This window comes from Polypterus senegalus, chromosome 15, assembly GCF_016835505.1.
Source record: "Polypterus senegalus isolate Bchr_013 chromosome 15, ASM1683550v1, whole genome shotgun sequence".
In the NCBI taxonomy this organism is placed as follows: domain Eukaryota; kingdom Metazoa; phylum Chordata; class Cladistia; order Polypteriformes; family Polypteridae; genus Polypterus; species Polypterus senegalus.
Genome location: NC_053168.1, coordinates 117,654,891 through 117,673,859, shown reverse-complemented (window position 1 = coordinate 117,673,859; position 18,969 = coordinate 117,654,891). Strand labels below are relative to the sequence as shown.

At 38.7% G+C, this 18,969-nt stretch overlaps 1 protein-coding gene across 1 annotated transcript in view; it reads left to right on the top strand.

Moving 5' to 3' along the window:
• Positions 1 to 9,469, top strand: part of LOC120516042 (vacuolar protein sorting-associated protein 13B-like) — a 614,714-nt gene extending 605,245 nt beyond the window's left edge. Inside the window, exon 34 of the mRNA XM_039737477.1 lies at positions 8,846 to 9,469. Within this exon, the coding sequence (XP_039593411.1) occupies positions 8,846 to 9,370 (525 nt within the window). The 3' untranslated portion in view covers positions 9,371 to 9,469. The remainder of the gene's footprint in view (positions 1 to 8,845) is intronic.
• Positions 9,470 to 18,969: the final 9,500 nt, after the last annotated feature.

The following is an 18,969-nucleotide window of genomic DNA, read 5'->3' as shown; positions in this document are numbered from 1 at the left end:
ACCTGACGTGCTTAAATCCAATAAGCATTCAAGTTAATACAGCTTGGAGTTGGAATATACGCATTAAAAATGATGATATGGTCAAAATACTCACTTGCCTAATAATTGTGTACTCAGTGTATTGCCACAATATGAAATTTTCATAAAAGAAATTGTTACTTATTAGACATTCACAAATGAAAACACTGAAGAATAAACTGAAAACAGTGCACAAATTAAGAAGTTTTAACGTTAGTTTTTGTAAGCTTTTTCTTTTTTATTAAAATGAAACCATCCTAAACTTGAGCCTAAAATAGATGCAGTATAGTTTCATTAGCAGTATTTTATGTTGATTAGCACAAGCAAGGAGAATTTTACTCTACTCTTCACATGTGATAATAATTACCCTATAAACCTTTAATATAAAACCATCCAAAATTTAGATTTATCTTTTTGTTTTCTAAAGTAACAACAAACATTGCCCTAACAAAGGCTGTCTTTTTATTTTCTGGTTTTATTTACTGACCAGTTGTTATATGTGGGTCCTGATTGGATCTGTAGAGAACTTATAATGTTATATTTCCTTTTTAGAAAAAAGAGAATGTCAACACTCTGCATGAAGCTAAGACCTCCTCACTGTGACAATCCCCCCTGCAGTTGAAAACACTTACTCACTAGGTACACATGTTGCAGGCACAGACATTTGACTTGGCCATAAAAACAAGGATTGGAAATGTGGCTGCTTTCTCTCCCCACTATGCTAGAGCTGTGCTGTTGAGAGAAATGTGGGATCCATTACTGTATAATTTTTGGATCAGTGTCAGTGAAAGGTGTATCGATCGATGTCTTTGTCATGAGCGTGCTTCTCCCAGTATTGTTTAAGTATGTCGTGAAAACCGTTCTAGTGCAATATAAGACTATATTTCATATTGTGCAGTATTTTGTATTGCAAAATTGAATACAATTAGATATTGCGTAATGCCTGCCTTCCATCATAATGCCATTTTTTTCTTGTATTTGTCTGCCTCTGTGAAGGTTTTAGATAGTAAACAGAGATGAGCCCCACAAACTATTGTGAATGATGACAAGTGCACAATATAAATGTGTCTTAGAGAGAGTGCACTCAGTATGTACCAAGGGGGTAACGTAGTTCCATGAAACACAAAGTATTGCTTGAAAAGCCTGCGATTACATTTCCTCCAGAATTAAAGCAGTAAAAGGCTTGAATATCACAGCCTTGGGCTGACATTATGAAGATAAATTAGACAGGCAAGCTGTAGACATGGTTTGCAGTGGCAGCATGCAGTGACCACAGTGGCCATAATATTTCATCAGCCAACATTCTTTTAATATTAGGCCTCACATGACACAAATGAAGTGGTGAATTGGAATGGTATGCCTTAGAAGATCTAGATGGAAGATGGTAGATATGGCGAAAAACAAAAAAAACTGCATTGTGAATGAATTTCTCTGCACAATTAAAATTCTTGCTGTCTAAATGCATATGTTTTAGTTGTGTCACATTGCCACTTGCCCCATCAAGTTACACATATTTTGAAGCAAAGCATGGTTGTGCAGTTTTTATAATCCTATCACCATGTAACTGTTTCATTGTTCAAACTTAGAAGTGTATTTTATGTTTGTGAATCGTTCTTGAAAAACAAACAAAATTGCTGACTGAGAGCTTTCGAATGTATGTGGGACGCAGATCTGCCTTTTTGAAATCTGGCCCAGCTGTACGGATGAGTAACTCTTAGGAACAAGCTGCATGTCTACACAAGGAATGGTGTCTTTAGCTTTTGGTTATGTGGTTGAGGGATTCATGTAGGTGAGCGGGTCTCATGATTTCGAATAAATGGACTATTTTTGTGGGTGGGCGTGGTTACCTCAGAGAGATTTCTTTAGCCATACATTTTTCTGTAATATAAATCACATGTGGCAGATCTCCCCACTTCCTAATGAGAACACTCACTTGGAAAATGTTACATTCATATCAACAGCAGACATCCTTTCCTCGTTAGCTGTAAAGAGCCAGTATCTTGGCAGAAGCTCTGTGTGGAAGCTCTCACTTGCTTTTTGTTCGCATTTTGTTTTTGAGCCTTTGATGACACTGTTTAGGAGAGGAAATATCTAATAAGTGAAGCATTTTGTTTCATGTGCCGCCAGGGTGCTTCGTATTCAGTATGCCTGAGGCTCTGAAATCCTATCTGCGCCGAATCACTCGTACAGCTTTTATTCCCTCCAAGAAAAGGATGGCTCTAGAAAAAGAAAAAAAAAAACAGCCAAAAAAGAAATGAAATAGAAAACACGTGTAGGGGGAGGGGGCCTGCAGCGCCATATACAGTAGGCTTCGATTCTGCGATGGCAGTCATGTTCGTGCACACCAGTAGCTAATTAAGGAAAACTTTTATCATTCACTTCACATGTTTTGTGTTTTATTTTCGCAAATTTCTTGGGTTTCAACATGAAGCAGCAGTAGGATTCTTTAGACCACTTATCCCCAGTTCCTTTTGTAAATGTGTTCTTAATTAGAATATTTTTTTGTCTGCTGAGCGTCCGTTGGTTATAATATATATTTATTTCTTTAATGTCTTTTTATTTTTTTTTTTAGCAGCGGTTTAATAATAACGTGTCAGTGTGGCCTGTAGGCACTAATTGATTTGGACTGTGGTGTTCAGTTTGGCCAAGGCAGTGGGAAGGCATTCCTTAAAGCAGAAAACTTTTGCTGTCTCTGTATTCCTACTGCTTTGAGAAGCTGCTGTGTTAAAGTGAGCGTCCAGGAGGAGGCTTTAAAGGAAAATGACTACATTCGGTACTTGTCATTATGGCTGGGGATTTCTCCAGTTGACCGCCTGCCTCAGTAGGTGCACTAAATGCCTTGGCTAGTTAAGACTTCCGTAGTCAGTTTTTTTGTGTACACTTTTGTGGTTGTTTATTCATTTACTTTTAGGGTGGCTTTGGTATTGTGATTTCATAGAATCTATTACATTTATTGAAAAGACTACTCTGAAAAATAAAACAAGAGGACATGTGTCCAAAGCCTTCTAACTTGGTGTATTTTTGTTGTGGATTAACAATATATGTTGAAAAAAAATACTGAGGGGAAAAAAAATGAAACAGTGTTTGAACTTTTTTTCTCTCCGTCATTTTCAGCGCGTGCCTCCTTTGTTAAATCTGTGACATCCAAGTTGAATTTACTGATTTTTGGAACCTTTCTCTCTTCATCTTTCTTGTCTTTTCATTCTTCACTCTCCCTCTCCACCTGTGAGGATTTCCATCCTGATTGTCTCTTGGGTTGTCAGTCTGTTAGTCAGGACTTTAATTTCAGGTTTATTTCTGTTAGTATAACTTTAGGCCAACAATGTTGTGTTATCTCTGTTAGTTTGAATATTCTTGACACTAGGGAAAAAAAAATTACTTGTGGGTTATCTTATTAGGAAGAATATCTACTCCTTTTCAATGCCCACTTGAAATATTTCCACATAAATGGTGAACTGCATCTATCACATGCGTCTCTCCCGCCACACTTTGCACCCCTCCATGTTCCAGCTTAGCACACTGAGCAAAACTTGTTAGCTGTATTCCTGCCAGTGGATAACTTTGTCCTTGAGTCACTCTTTTTCCTAGAGGTTACCCAAATGGTTGGTAGTTATCCTTGGCACCTTTGTGTGCTTAGGCACCATATGGTGAACTCCTAGCCTAAAAGATGATATTTTAAATGCCCACTATTGTACACTTCACCACACGGGCCCAACACAGGACAGCTGCCTAATGCTGGTATCTAGGAAGTTTCTATCTGATGTATACATTATAATGACATGTTCTACTTTGCCTACATCAAGTGTCTGTAGTGCTGCCAAGTGTATCTCAGGGGTTATTAACAGTGATGCTGAACAGAGAGTCATTTTAGAGTTTCTAAAAGAGGCATTGGGTTAAGGAGAAAAAAAACTTTTTAGGCTCTGGTCTTTTAACAGCGGCGGCTGCTTCAAAGAGTTCATTATATCTGTAGCAATATACAGCAATTCTAAGGAAAGACTGTATTTGTCCCTTTAGTCTCCATTTTAGGCCAGTCAAAAATTATCACCTCCTGTAGCTTAATCTGACCTCTGTCCATAATATGCCTCAAATACACTGATGTTTCTAAATTGAATTAAGCATTGATATTCAGACTGGACTATTTTAAAGTATTTATTTTAATTTCAAGGGTTCATAACGTTCCTTGCAAGTGATGAAACTTCCATTAATGTATATCTCACTGCAAGATTAATGGAAATGTAACAGTATGTTCATCACACTCTGAAAAGTCATTGGCAACCCATGCAATACAAAGGGGAGAATTCAGTCCTGCCCATTCTTACTTAATGAATGGGTTAAAGGTACTTTTACTTTCAGAACAATTTGCAAATAACTTTTGTTTTTCTGAATGATGACGTAGTAAACAGCATTACTAACTTTGTAACAATATTTCAAACCATTGTTTAAACCTCAAATTCAGTCTCCAGAGTTACTTGTAGTCAGTGCAATGTTTGTTGGGATTTTGTCACATCAAGGCACCAGAACAAGAGGCTGCTAAACCTTCAGTGTCCTCCAGTTTTAAACTTCGTACTCTTCTTTCTCTCAAATGTAGTATGAATGTAATATGGGTTTGATGCCAATGTCTCACCAAATGAATTGTGTTAAACCTGCTTTAGTATCCAAAATATGTGCAGCAATTCTTGGTGCTTTTATTTGCTGTATGTCACTAGGATATCAGAATTCTTACTTGCCCTTCACATTATCACCTGTCATTTCAGCCCAGGACACAGCTATTCAACTGTAGCTTTTTCTAAATTTGACCACTTTTCATGCCATTATATTCCTTGGCATCCTACAACCTGGAATTCTTAAGTTTTTATTTGAATGTCTTGGCCTGTTGGTGTTTTAGATGGGCCTTGCCCTTGGCCGAGAATTACTTCATCATCTTCTTAACTTCTTACATTTTAATTATATTATTTTAATAGCTTACACACTCCATGGTTTTGTCTATTTTTTTTTTTTTTAAACTAATTTTGTTGGTCTAGATTTTTTGGCAGTGTTGAACTGCATAAAATAATATGCTTTATTTTTGTTTTATGTAAGCTGCTTTCTATTGTGTTCCTCAGCCCAGAACCCCTCTTGGGTGATGTCAGAATAGTAGTGTCAAGCAGCTAAAAGCTGAAACCTGCAAAGACTCTGATTACATATATTAAACATTACAAAAATCTATTCCTAATACAAAATCTTTATGCTAGCAGTGAAAATTGTATTTATGATCTACAATCACAACATTCATTTACAACAAGTAATCTGTTTCTTCTTCTTCTTTCAGCTACTCCTGTTAGGGGTCGCTGTAGCGGATCATCTTCTTCCATATCTTTCTGTCCTCGTCATCTTGTTCTGTCACACGCATCACCTGCATGTCCCCTCTCACCACATCTATAAACCTTCTCTTAGGCCTTCCTCTTTTCCTCTTCCCTGGCAGCTCTATCCTTAGCATCCTTCTCCCAATATACCCAGCATCTCTCCTCTGCACATGTCCAAACCAAAACAATCTCGCCTCTCTGACTTTGTCTCCCAAACCGTCCAACTTGAGCTGACCCTGACAAGTAATCTGTTTATGCCATCAAAATCAGAGACAGTTCTGGTTGGATGGACCACTTGTATTTCTCCTTTGGTTCCATTGTACATTCTAAGCTGCCCTCATAGCTGGCATCATGGTTCTCTCTAATGGTTCAGTGGCTTCGGGAGGGAGGGGCATTAGAGGCTTAAGGCCTTGATGTATTGTGCCAAGTCCCTGATCTTTTGGTCTGTTTTTTTAAATTTGGGAAACCCCCATCAACTTAACACCACCACTCCAAAACTGATCCTTGATTTGGTGTGTGTAAATAAAAGCTTTCCAATTGAGCATGCTTTCCTTGTGCTGATGCTAAGAGAAAACTTAAGGGGACAAGCTCCCGAAACAAGCAGGAGATGAAGATGACTGCACTGGCGGTTTAACAGAGCATCATCAGAGAAGATCATCAGACTTCAAGCAGTCATTGCATGCAAGGGATATGCAAAAAGTACTAAATGAGACTGCTTTAATATACCTTCCATTGCTGTATTATGGTGCCTGAAGTGGGGGGACCATGTAGAAAAAGTGTTGTGTGACTGAAATGTAATCTCATATCCTTAAAGTCATCAGTATGCACTTTAATCACATTGAATTTTTTTATTTTTAATTTCAAACCGTAGAGCAGAGGGGTAAATCAAGGGAACATGTGCCTTTGTCCCAGAAATTATGGAGTGCTCCGTATGTACTGCACACCACTATGAGACATTTCATAGTCAGTATTGGTGCCTAAATAATATGTTAGACAATCATCTCCGTATTATTGTGAGAAGTGGTTATTGACCAAGAGATGTAAAATGCATGCAAGAACCTTAATTAAAAAACAGGCCAGAACAATAAGGCCAAAGAGAGTGAGATACCAAAAGCAAAGGGCAAAACAGATATCAAAGTTAGAGATCAAAAACCTAACAGTAGGGCCTACTTGATTTGAAACTTACTATTGGTGAGTTCTTTGAAAAATTAATCAAGTGTATTCACTGGGAGATGGCAAGTAATGCAAGAACCGGCTTATTTAGAGTGTCTTAGCTTGTGAAATCAAAAGCACAAGTGAATTGTTCACTTGACACTACTCAGTGTGTCATGTAAACAAGAAAAGAAGTTGTTAATAAAAATGAACTTTGTCATTTTGAGTTAAAATTAAAATGAAACCCCAAAAATGAAATTGTTTTTCTAAAAAAAAAATCAGAAACCTGAATAAAATGATACCTATAAAATCCTACATGATCTAGTATTGCTGATCTTCATGCCTTAAGGATGTGATCTCCTCAGATGCTAGTCCTTCAGAGTCATTGGTTACTATCATTTTCTATGGTATCACACCTAAGGATTGTGTCATTGCCTTGTGTGTGGTGAGACCAGCTACAAACTTGACCCCCATTCTGTCATCCATTGCCACTGCTGTGCATTCATGTGTTCTAAAGAATCAAACCAGCTTTAGTGAGACGATAGTGCCTTACCCAGTCATGATGACAAATGTGAATCATTAGGGTTAGTAATTTTAACTACTGTAGAGAGTCCATTCTCATCTCATCCAACCTGTTGACAGACAAGGAACATGTTGGTATGCATTAACTGCAGCCATGGACTTGTCTTAACCGTAGTCATTTTTGCATTTTACAAAACAGATAAAAATGGCAGCTCCCTGACTATGTCCTTAAACACAAGTAGGAAGAACCCTTAACTGGTACTCTCTTTCAAATGTACATACTGGTACATTTAATAAATATAATAACCAGTTGGGATGTAGTCTTTTCTTTACATTTTACCACTATGCTATATTTTACCATTACATCTATGGGATACATTTAGGCTTAAACTTACATTAAGGTTTAGTTTGGATGTCATTAACGTTACATTTAGGTTTTTCTTTAGACTTAGATTTATGCTTAGATTTATATTTAATGTTTGATTAAGATTGATAATTAGTTTTTGTTTTATGTTGTCTTAGATTCCATGTACAATTATTTTTACTAGTTTGTTTCATATTTTAATTGAAATGGATTTTTGGGCCATGCTTGTCCAGTAGTTTAATTGGTTAAAATTTAGAGATGGAATGTGCATTAAGCAGGTAGAAACAGTCAGCCCACTGCACTATATTGTGTGAAAAACAGCATTGCAAAGAATAGTGAGCAAAATGTGCTTATTCAGAAATCCTATCCATCCATTCTTTTATGTAATCCACTTCTCCAAGGTAGGGTTGCAGGGCAGCTGAAGCAGGCCCATTTCATCCTTAATATAATGAGTACTGGTTATTGTAGATTTATAACACTTAGATTGCAGTGACAACCAGCTGTCTTGTCAATAGACAATGACCAGTGCGCCATTCTTAATAACCTTAAAGAGCCTACATGTATATTCATGAGTGAAAAACCTGAAATGGCTCCCTGACTTTGCCATTTTTAGTGAGAGTTTGACTTTTTTTTCCCCTCTGATGCAGCCAATAAACTAGTGGCTAAAAACTGGTACACCAAGTTAGACATTTTTTGCTCCTTTAGATAACTTGTTTCTGTTCATATGTCATAGGTATAAAGTCATATATATGTTTGCTATAAATAAAAAAGTTTAACAAAAATATATAAATGTTTTTGTTGTCTAATTTTAAGTGTTTCACTGCCATTTGTAACTTCAGCAATTTGTTAGTGAGTTGCTAAGATGCACTGGATTGTTGCTATGGGCTACTCCCCAGTAGGCACTGTACACCACATCACAAAAGCTCTGCTTTAATACCCAGTTTAGAGTATAAAGTTTACAGTTTAGCTGCGTGGGTTTTGATAACTGTGTTTCTGAACTTTTAGATATCAGCAGCTCTCATTGCTATTTCCCCCAGTCTGCTTTTGAACACTTGTGCAGGAAATTCAAAGATGTTGTGCAGCTTTGAATACTTGGCAACTGGTACAATACTAGCCTCCATGTTAATGTGATATGGCAGCAGGAGGTTCAACTGTAGTGAACAGCAAAGGTGTCCACTCAAAATAAAAAAATGGGCTCTACCAAATATTCTCAGATTTCCACTAAATACTGTAGTTATTCCTGATTAAACTAGAGCTTAATGTCCAAGCATGTCTGTTTCCGTGGTTTATTAGAAAATACAAAATGTACAAAGAAACAAACACAAACAATGGGCAAGAGACCTAAATTCAATATAAACCATTGGTCTACAGTTAGTTTTAATTTTGTACACGTGTGAAAGTATGTTCAGAGTGCTGTGTCTTTAATGTCACTTTGTGTTTGTTTCAGGTTTCCATGCAAGAGCAAAAGAAAAGTGCTGCAAGCAAGAGTGGTTCAGCAGAGGCTTCTTCACGGCACAGCGGGGCTCAAGACAGTGGATTTGGGAGCGATAGCGCATGGATCCGTATTGTTCAGATTGAGCAGATGAGTGGCGCCAGTCACCATCGAATTGCACGCCCCTTGCACAAGTCTTCCATAGTGAAAAACCTTAACTTCATTCCCTTTGACATCTTTGTGACGGCAAGCCGCATTTCACTCATGACATATTCAAGCAAGTTAGTGTCCAAACTTGGCAGTGGCACTCAGGAACAGACTGAGTGTGAGAGAGTGGGGAAAAGTGCATTGAACGAACCTGAATCTGACAGGGACTCAGCATCTAGCCAGATGGACAGTATTGCTCTGCTGACTGCTGAAGAGCTCTTAGGTGGCAATGTGGTGACACCCCCAGAGCTTGTGCATACCCCCAGCAGGTCATCTGCCCGTCAAGCCCTAGGTGTCACAATAGTAAGGCAGCCAGGCCCGAGGCCCCAGTGACATCCAGCTAGAGCCTCTTCTGCATCTGACAGTATCCCAGCCATCTTTCCTGCTTAGCTGTCACCACCGAAAGCAGAAGCTAGAACTGTCCGTTTTCGACATGGTACTAAAAGGAGTTGCTCCAGATTACAAGTGCACAGGTGAGGAAGGAATAAGCATGTAGGACTTCCACAAGTCATTCATTTCCACCAGTCATATCTGACATGTGTATAGGTTTGATATAAATTGCATATAGAGCAATTAGGGATGATCAGGTAGTCCAGGAAGCTGTGTTCACTACATGGGTCTAGCATTGCTAGGTGGCTGGATTTACTGTGTGGGTCTAACATTTTTCTGTCAGTTTTGGCCTTTCCTTTAGTTGAGTAGCATAAGCTCAGGTTCAGACAGCAAGGAGAGCTTAAGCTTGGCATTTATGTGATGCTGACAAACTAAAGAAAAGAATCAATATTACAGCTTGCAGAGGATGAAGGCAACAGTGGGCTGTGACCACATTTATGGTCACATAGTTGGCTCTGTGTCCTCAAGTTGGCAGCCTGGGCAGATAGACTATGCTTTTTGCACAGAAGTACTCAGAGTCATCCAGTGTTTTAAAGTGAGCCTGAAAGCTTTCAATAGGGGTATGCTGGAACTATCATGTTTCGTTTAGTGAATAAAATTAGTTTTGCCGTCCCAGTAACACTTGTATGACCACAGTGATCCTTTTGCTTGCAGATATGGGGAAGACCCTCCCAGAAGCTTTGGATTATAGTGTCTTCTGGTTGCAAACAGCAGCAGGAGAAGCAGATACCAAAACAGGCATCCCACCTCCTCTTCTGTCACTGCAAATCAGAGATTTCCTGAATGGACCAGGTTAGTATCACATCTAATATGCACTCCCATGTATAAGTGGATGAACCTGGCCTACTGTGCACAGTAGGTGTTAATAAAGTTCATTGACTACTCAGTGTTTTCCTCATTATGACATGAGATGAGTGTGTTTAAGTGACTTCTGCTGTTGACTGATGAGTAATTATTTTTATTTGAATATTTAGGAACAACATTTTTAGGACAGCATTCATAAAATCAACTCTAGATTTATGTTAAACAGAAGTAAGGTTTGCATATTGAAAAGGTACATACAATGTGGGGACATGTATATTATTTTTGAATATATAGTATTAGGACGTGCATATCAAGAAAAGCATTTCTGTTGTGTTGACTGAAATTTCTAATATTCAGGGCTGTGATGTTGATATCTGATTACAATTTGTATTGAGAAGTCTGTTTTTTTTTATCGTTTTCACAACATTTGGACGGAATATTCATAGACATCATAGTGCTTTTTTTGGTATAGTAATGACTTCAATTTCAACAACTACAATTTGAATTTTTATATCCTTAGAACTGATATTTGCTTTGGCAACACTGGTATTGATATTGTAATGACTAAGATTTACTGGGCAGGATCTGGAATTTTAAATGACCAGAAATGACATTTTCCTGTTTAAGATGGGCATTTTTATAGGACACACTGGCAATTCAATGTTAAACATTATGATTTATGGAACCACAGCTACTCTACATATTTGACAATACCAAGATAATGGGTAGTTTTACGGAGGTACAGGTATTTTTATATCACTAGGCATGATATATACATAGAGAGATCTATCATAATTTGCCAGGAATGTCTTATAGATATGGCCTCATGTATTTTGTCAGAGTCCAGGCATTAACATAGTTGTGTCTTTCATAGTCTTAGGAATGCAAATACAAAAGGCGGCATAAAATAACTGCTTCTGGCATGCTTTATAATGAGCCTTCACTTTACAACATTGTTTGTCCTGTTGAATATAACATCTGAAACTGTACTGTTAGTCATTGTATGTTACTGGTCTAACTCCAGTGTAAATAAAACTGTACACACTCAGGCAACATAATGAAGCAGGTTGTGTGACACAGGAGGCACACACTTCAGGTGAAATTTACTGCAGTGCAGAGGTTACTCATCCTCAACACTCACTCTGAAAGAGCTGCTGTTGTTGACCCTAATCACAAGGGCAGATATCGTAACTCCAGTTAGCATCTGAGGGAGTCTTGTCCCTGCTGAAGGACTGTGTGGTATGTGTGTGAGACACCATACTACTAACAGATGTTAACAGTTCTCTTCAGACTTGGAATTTACAGTTGCTCTGTGTGGATTGTGCTTTGTCTCATGCATAGCTGCTGTGCTCTTTGGTGGACCTTTTTGTGGAGGTTCACTCTTCCATGTGATAGGTCTTCCTTTGTTCACTTTTAATTTTATGCAACACAGGTCTGTTAGGAATTGGTCCAGGAAATAAAATATGAATGAACAAGGGTAGAAGCAGATCACCTGATATGTCATACAGACATTCAGCAGGCACCATTGGGCCCATTCAGCATGGGCATGTGCACAATACAAAGAAAGTTAGTGAAACCAAGCTCAGAGCTCAGCAGAGCCTAAGTCTGAGCAGGTGATACATTAGTTTGTACAAATTGGAACCATTATGATAAACCATCCCTGCTTTTTATCAAACTGTTTAAAAATGTCGTCATTGCCGCTCTGCCCAACAGAGCCTCTGTGAACTACGCTAATATGAATCATATGATGTGTCCCTGCCCTCCACTGACACAGGCTGTAATAAATCTGAAGCAGCTCCCATAGGAGGAGGTGAATTAACGCAGGCCTCCAACTAGCAGTCTAAGAACCATACTTCAGAGGAGTGCAGGAGGTTACTTAAAGCCTGCATGTGTTCATGAAGCTTCATGACACAAGGTGCTCAAGATGCCTGGTCAGCTCCACTCTCAGCGTTTTGCTTTGTTTAAATTGGGCATTGGTCTGGCACTGAAGTGGATGCTGTGCTTCATAGACATGCTAATTTAGGACTTGTTTGAGAAAAGAAAAATATTTTGCTGAAGGGCAATTCAGAGGTCAAAAGTTCATTAAGCTGGTGTTAAGAAGGAGAAAATTGTACATTTCTCTGAAACATTGTTGCCAGCAGCAAACTGTGCATATTCCACCATTAATATCACATGTACAGAATACTGTGAAAGACTTACATGCAATTTGACATTACTCTCTGGTGCCGTGATTAGTCAGTATGATGTGCAAAAATGTTTGTTTTTTAGGGTTTTTTTTTGTATTTTTTAATTTTCTGCTATAGTGCTGGTGTTATTGTTCTGATCTAATTGAAATTCTGCTAACAATCCTGTATTAAAATGAATAAAAACAGGACCACTATGCGCCATATTGTTTTTGTCCTAAATTGTCCAAGTTCATTTTTTTACAAAGTGGCTAATATATTAAAAAAGTTTAATGTTGGACAATGCAGTTTTAAAGCAGATTTGCCCAATTCATAATCAATGTGTTTACACCATCCAAAACAGACGTAACACTGTTTAGCTACCACAGACTTGGTCTAGGCATAACTGTTCAAACAAACTCCTATTGAGCAGCTCCTTCAAACTGAGCAGAACATATTAATTCATAAAGTTATAAAAACAAATGGCATTCTATGAACAGAAGGTTGGAAATTTTGTCTGGTTCACCTAACGAGGTTCAGCAGTGTAGCACATGGCTCCTCACCAGACAGCAAAACACTTCCAATAAGGAGGCCACTATGAAGGCAGCAACATCTTAGTCCAATGGCTCCCATCTCCACATGAGGCTGAAGTTTCTTGAAAGTTAACTCTTTTAAACATTGTAATTGGAAAAAGGTTAACAGAATAAGAGACATTTCTGGGCTACTGGGCTTTCAAGATCAATTAAGTCATGTTCCATCATATTGGGTGCCCTTTTTTATTTTTCCAAAAACATTCATGATGAGGACTCATCTTGCCAGGGTACTGTCTATCAGGATAATGCTGGAAACCAGCTAGCAGGAATCCCTTAATTTGATTCTGATGACATGAACTGAAGTTTCTCCAACTTCTACAATTCTTGTTTGAGTGTAAATGAAAAATTGCAAGCATATAGATTGGTCCTGTCTGTAGACAGCATCCACGGAACCAGCTAAATTCACACCTGCCATGTCTATCCACACTTTACTATTGATAAATTTCAAGGTAATGGGATAATTTCTAATTTGGAATCAAAATGCTTGTGCAGTTTATTTTCAAAATGCCCAAAATATCCATTCAGTAAGTTCAAACCAAAAACTACATTATAATTTTGTCAGTTGAGTGGGATTGACACTATGAAATTGGTTCAAAATGTTTCTCAGAGACCCATTTAGCCCATTATTAACTGGATTTAGTTTGTTCATTGAGGCTGTTCTACCCATGCATCTTTTACAAAAGAATAGCACCTCTCACCACACTTGGAATAAATCAAATTAGCAAAAAGTGACAGAACATCATAAAGTATTGAACAAGTAAAAAAGAAATCTGCTACCACATTAGACATTCCCTCAAAGGCATGAAGTATTGTTCCTTTGGCGAGTTAGCATGTTAACTTCTCAAATACTTCTAAAGCACTCCTTCTCATGACTGCGGCCTCTATCTTTCACCAGTGACCTTCCTCCCGAAATCATACCCCAACACCATACTCCATCTTTCTCTGGTCTCAAAATGTTTTTAGACACAATGAGGGTCATTAGATAGTCAAGCTCCAGAATTACAGGAAACTCCTTTTGGTTACAGAGATACAAGGCTAGACCTCCCTTTAACTCTGTTGGTGTCAATGTTGCCCTGATCTTTTTTGATGACATTTCCACAACATTTTTAACCCACTGGCGTGCATGCTCTTGGCAACAACGCACTAATCAGGAAAGCTTTAATTTTTTTTTAGCCAGTTTAAACCAGGCTATGTATATCTGAGGTAGACATAAAGGGCAAAACGCCAAATCGAGCAGATTAACTCAAGTCCATCTGCCACAACAGTTTCAAAACTCATGCCATGCCCAACATGCATATTTGTTTAATTCAAACTGGGTTTGAAACAGAGCAGCACAAATCCAGAGCCTTGTGTATTAACACTGGCCATTCTCTTTGTGGAATTAGCAACTTTTTTTCCTATGAGGGATTTTCACTAAAGGTTTATTATTTTATTTTTTTTTATTTCTAGTTTCTTTCCCCATCCAAACTGTGTATGTAAGGTTGGCAGATGACTCTAAATTGGCCACTGGCTATGAATGGAACCCATAAAGGGATTGTTTGTCATGGCCCAGCCTTGCTCAGATTTTGTCTGAAATGTCCAGCTGGCGCCAGCATGTGCTTTACATTTGATTATTTGGCTGGCAACTTTACCCAAGGTAACTTGCAACATACAAGACACAATTGGCTACATTTACTTTGTTTTTCCAATTGGAGGACAGGCAGGTGAAGTGACTTGCTCATGGTCACACAGTGTCAGGGTTTGAAATCCAAATCCCTTACCGCTATATCACATTGCCTCTCTTTATGCCCAATTAAGATTTAACAACAGGAATCAAGTAGGGCACAGAGCTCTTACCTGCTGTTTTGAAAGTTCAGTGGGCTCACACAGCTGTAAGCATATACAGTAAGTGGTTTACTATTGGATCCCAAAGTGTGGTCTACTGACCTGGCTAGTGGTCTGAAAGCTGACACTCATTAGAACAAAGTGACTTTTAAATCACTTGGATATTTTAGTCTATTATTTACTTGAGGTTTTACATTAACCACTTCAAAAGGAATCGGATGATGCACTTTTTGCAGTATGACAGAGTAGCCTGGGAGGGGGAACTAGTACCTGTTGGAGGTCCTTATTAAAGACAGCAGAATTTTGATAAACCTTTTCCTTCCTTTACTCCAATCCCAAATAGTTAAATTTAAGAGACTAAAGATATAGAATAGAATTCAAATCTCGGAATTTGCAGTACACCAGTGGTCCCCAGTCCTTAGCAGATAGAAGGGGTTTAGTTCATGTGTAGATTGCGGCAACTACAAGGGGATAACACTGGTCTCGGTGCCGGGTAAAGTCTTTGCTAGGATCATTCTCAATAGAAGTCTACCATCAACCGCATCCTGGCACTGAGGATTCTCATGGAGCACAAACGTAAATATCGGCAAAGTTTCTTTGCAGCCTTTGTCAGTTTTCATAAAGTGTTTGACGCAGTTGATCAAGCTGCCCTGTGGGACATCCTGAGACTTAGCGGGATCTCCCCCGAAGTTTCTGGTTATCATGGCTGGCCTGTACGCAGGTACTGTGAGTGCTGTGCAAAGTGAAGGCAGAACCTCTTTTGTTTTTCCTAGTTGATTCTGGGGTTCATCAGGGTTGTACTTTAGCTCCTACCCTGTTCAAAAGGTCGTGGGGTCTAGCGGCTGCGGGGCATCAGTTGGTGAAGAAAGATTCACTGATCATGACTTTGCCGATGAAGCTATGATTTTTGTGGAGTCAATGAAGGCTCTGATCAGGGCTTCAGGAGAGACTGAGTGAGAAGTCTGAGTTTCTGGGTTTGCAAGTGTTCTGGATAAAAACCAAGATCCAGGCCTTTAATGACCTCTTGGGCACAGCCATCAGCAGTGTGTCGATCTTGTTGAGAGGTTTACTTACCTCGGCAACAATATTCATATCTCTGGTGACTCTTCCTATGATTTCAGTAGACAGATTGGGAGAACATGGGGGGGTCATGAGGTCGCTGAGAAGGGGTGTGTGGTGCTCCCGATATCTTTGCATAAGGACTACGTTCAAAGTCTTTAGAGTCCTGGTGCTTCCTGTTTTGCTGTATGGTTGTGAGAAATGGACGTTATCCAGTGAACTGAGATGAAAACTGGACTCCTACAGTACTGTGTCTCTTCAGAGAATCCTTGGGTACCTGTAGTTTGACTTTGTGTCAAACGAGCATTTGGTCATAGAGTCCATATGAGGCACATTACTTGCATTGTGAGGGATCATCAGTTATGGCAGTATGGTCATGTTGCGCAATTCTCTGAAGGAGATCTGGCTCACGGGATCCTCATTGTTGACCAGGCCAAGGGGATGCCCACGTAACACTTGGCCATGGCAGATGGATGGTTATTTCTGGGTGGTGGGACTGGACTGCGTGTCTCCCAGGGGATTGCCAACCAGGATCCTGAGCTGTTTCATCATGTGGTGGGTGCAGCAACATGCTATACCAATGCATGCTCCCCAAACTAACTTGACCTGACAGGTCACTTGTTCTTTCCAGTTAGATGTGCCTAAATGGACATGTCTGGCCCATTTTGAACTAGACAATTGGATATGTTCCACCAGACATGCAAAGCCAATTTTTATTTATGTCATCTTTTTAATCGTTTTGAGGATATTGACTTTCATGACTATGTATGCTCTTAAATATACGTAGTAAAGCTTTTATTCTGAATAAGTTTGACTTGTACTTTTTCATTTTGTTACAGCTGAGTTAAATGTGGAAATTTTAAGGCCACTGAAGGCAAACCCAACTGTTGTCAAACTAGACCAGATGAATGATTTTCTTAAGAAGATTATTCCAGACTACAGCTGTGATGTCAACAAACAGGATCTCACCAATGAAGTCCAGGCACCCAAAGTTCAAAGTTCTGTCCAGGATCAGGCATCTGTAGTGAAAGATACAGTAGCTCAAGAAAAAGCATGGAAGACTGTTGCTTTTTTCCAGAAGATCTTTGTCCGTACGACTCAGATAGTAATTGTTCTGGAAACGGAACCACATCCCTGCAGACCTTCTTTGGTGCTTTCTGTTTCAGGTTGGACAGCCAGTGTTAATATGAAGACTGGGCCCAAGGGGACAGGTAAGTGCTGCATATGACTCTATACACTCTTAAATTTTTAATTCTGTGTCCACCATCATTTTGAGCATTTCCCAGTATACGAGTGCATCATGGAACAAATATAAAAGGAAGCTAAAATACAATCATACTTCAATGGACACCAAGAAAAAGGAAGCATGGACAATATTTCCATCAGCCAGCTTTATTACTCAGGTTGTTAGAAACTTCTGTTTAAGTTACAGCAGAAAAAAGTTTAATCAAGCCCTCTCAACAGCTGAACATATGAAGTACAGGTCATCTGAATGTTTGTCATCTTGCAAATGTGTTTCATTATGTTGTGTATCTCTGTATTATAACCCAGGAAGGGCTGTTGTAAAGTAGCTTATCACCATGAATCTCACTTGTATGCAGAGTACGACTGCAAAGCATCCAGCAACACACTGATGCATCAGGGAGTCACGTAGACCACCTTTGGATTTCTCCTGTGTAATATGTTCAGATGAATGGTTAAAACTGCTGTATACATAGCTGACTTGATGAGTATGATGCCGATCCCAGGAGTGCAATGATGATAATTTAAGGGGTGTTTTAATGTGTAGATTGTATGATAGGAAGATGCAAAAACATGGCTGCACCTAATGCTGTAACTAAACATGATCAAAGATAACTAAAGGACTTGGTGAAGAAAATCTAACAAAAAGGACTAAACAAGACTAAGCAGAAACTAACGCGTTTAACAAAAGTTCAGGATTGAAATGAGAAACTAGAGATTGCCACCAAGCAGATCTGAGAGACTACGCTGCAGTGTTTTGTGAGTACAGGGAGCTACCTTGTAAATTGGCAAACAGAGCCCAAGTTAATTTTCAAGATAACTGTATTATTGATAAAGTGGTTGAACAAATTTCTTCAATATAGAGATGCCACTGACTTAGTCTTTTTGGAGGATTTGTATAATTATATGTTTCTGGAAGTTAAGATCTGTTAGAGGACCAGGACTATATTTGAGACTGTAAAATAATGGGTTATTATTGTATATATTTTTCAATGACCAGTTATGATGGTTTTTAGGATTAAAGCAATCTTATATAAAATTTTATGACAAAGAAATTTACCCATGAAAATGGGAGCATCTTCCATGAAATTCAATGAAGCAGTTTCTGTTCTTTGGCATCAGAGCAACCTGAATAATCGTCATACATCATGTCACCACTTTCCGCCACCATGATAAACAATATCGTATTCAAATAAGAAACTCCATTTTACTTAATGGAAAGCACAAGTCCATTTACCTGAGGTGCCCCTTACCGTAACTGTTTCCACTTATTCATCTGTGTTTGTGGTTTCAAAAGTGTTGTGGGGGGAAAAAACAGAGACTGCAGTATAGTTAGCATTACAGTACACTCCCAAAATTCGCGGGGGTTACGTTCCTAAAGCACTCGTGAATTGTGAAAAAGTGCGCATTTTGGATGTGGTTAAAAAAAATGTCTATTTTCATACTTTGAACCCTAAATATGCCCCCAAAACACTTTAATTTAATACTCAGTTTAATACATTACCTAAAAATAAAGAATGTAAAGGTAAACCTGTATACTGTACTGCTGTCTCTCCTGCAGTACTAGAATGTAAAATACCGATGTTACCGCCGTATGTACTGTAATTCATGCAAGCGCATTTTCTTTGCCAGAAGCCTTAGACGGTGCAGCTTGTTTCGGCGGCATCTTGGGGTTTTAACCCTTAAACTGCCACATACTTGGGGTTACTGCATCCCTGGGCGGCAAATACTTTTTTGCTGCACTTTAAGTAAACATCACAATTAACAAAGAAAAAGTGAAATTTTAATGGAACACTTTTTTTCATGCAAAGAGCATAATAACAATTACTGAAACACTGATCATTTTACATACTGCTAG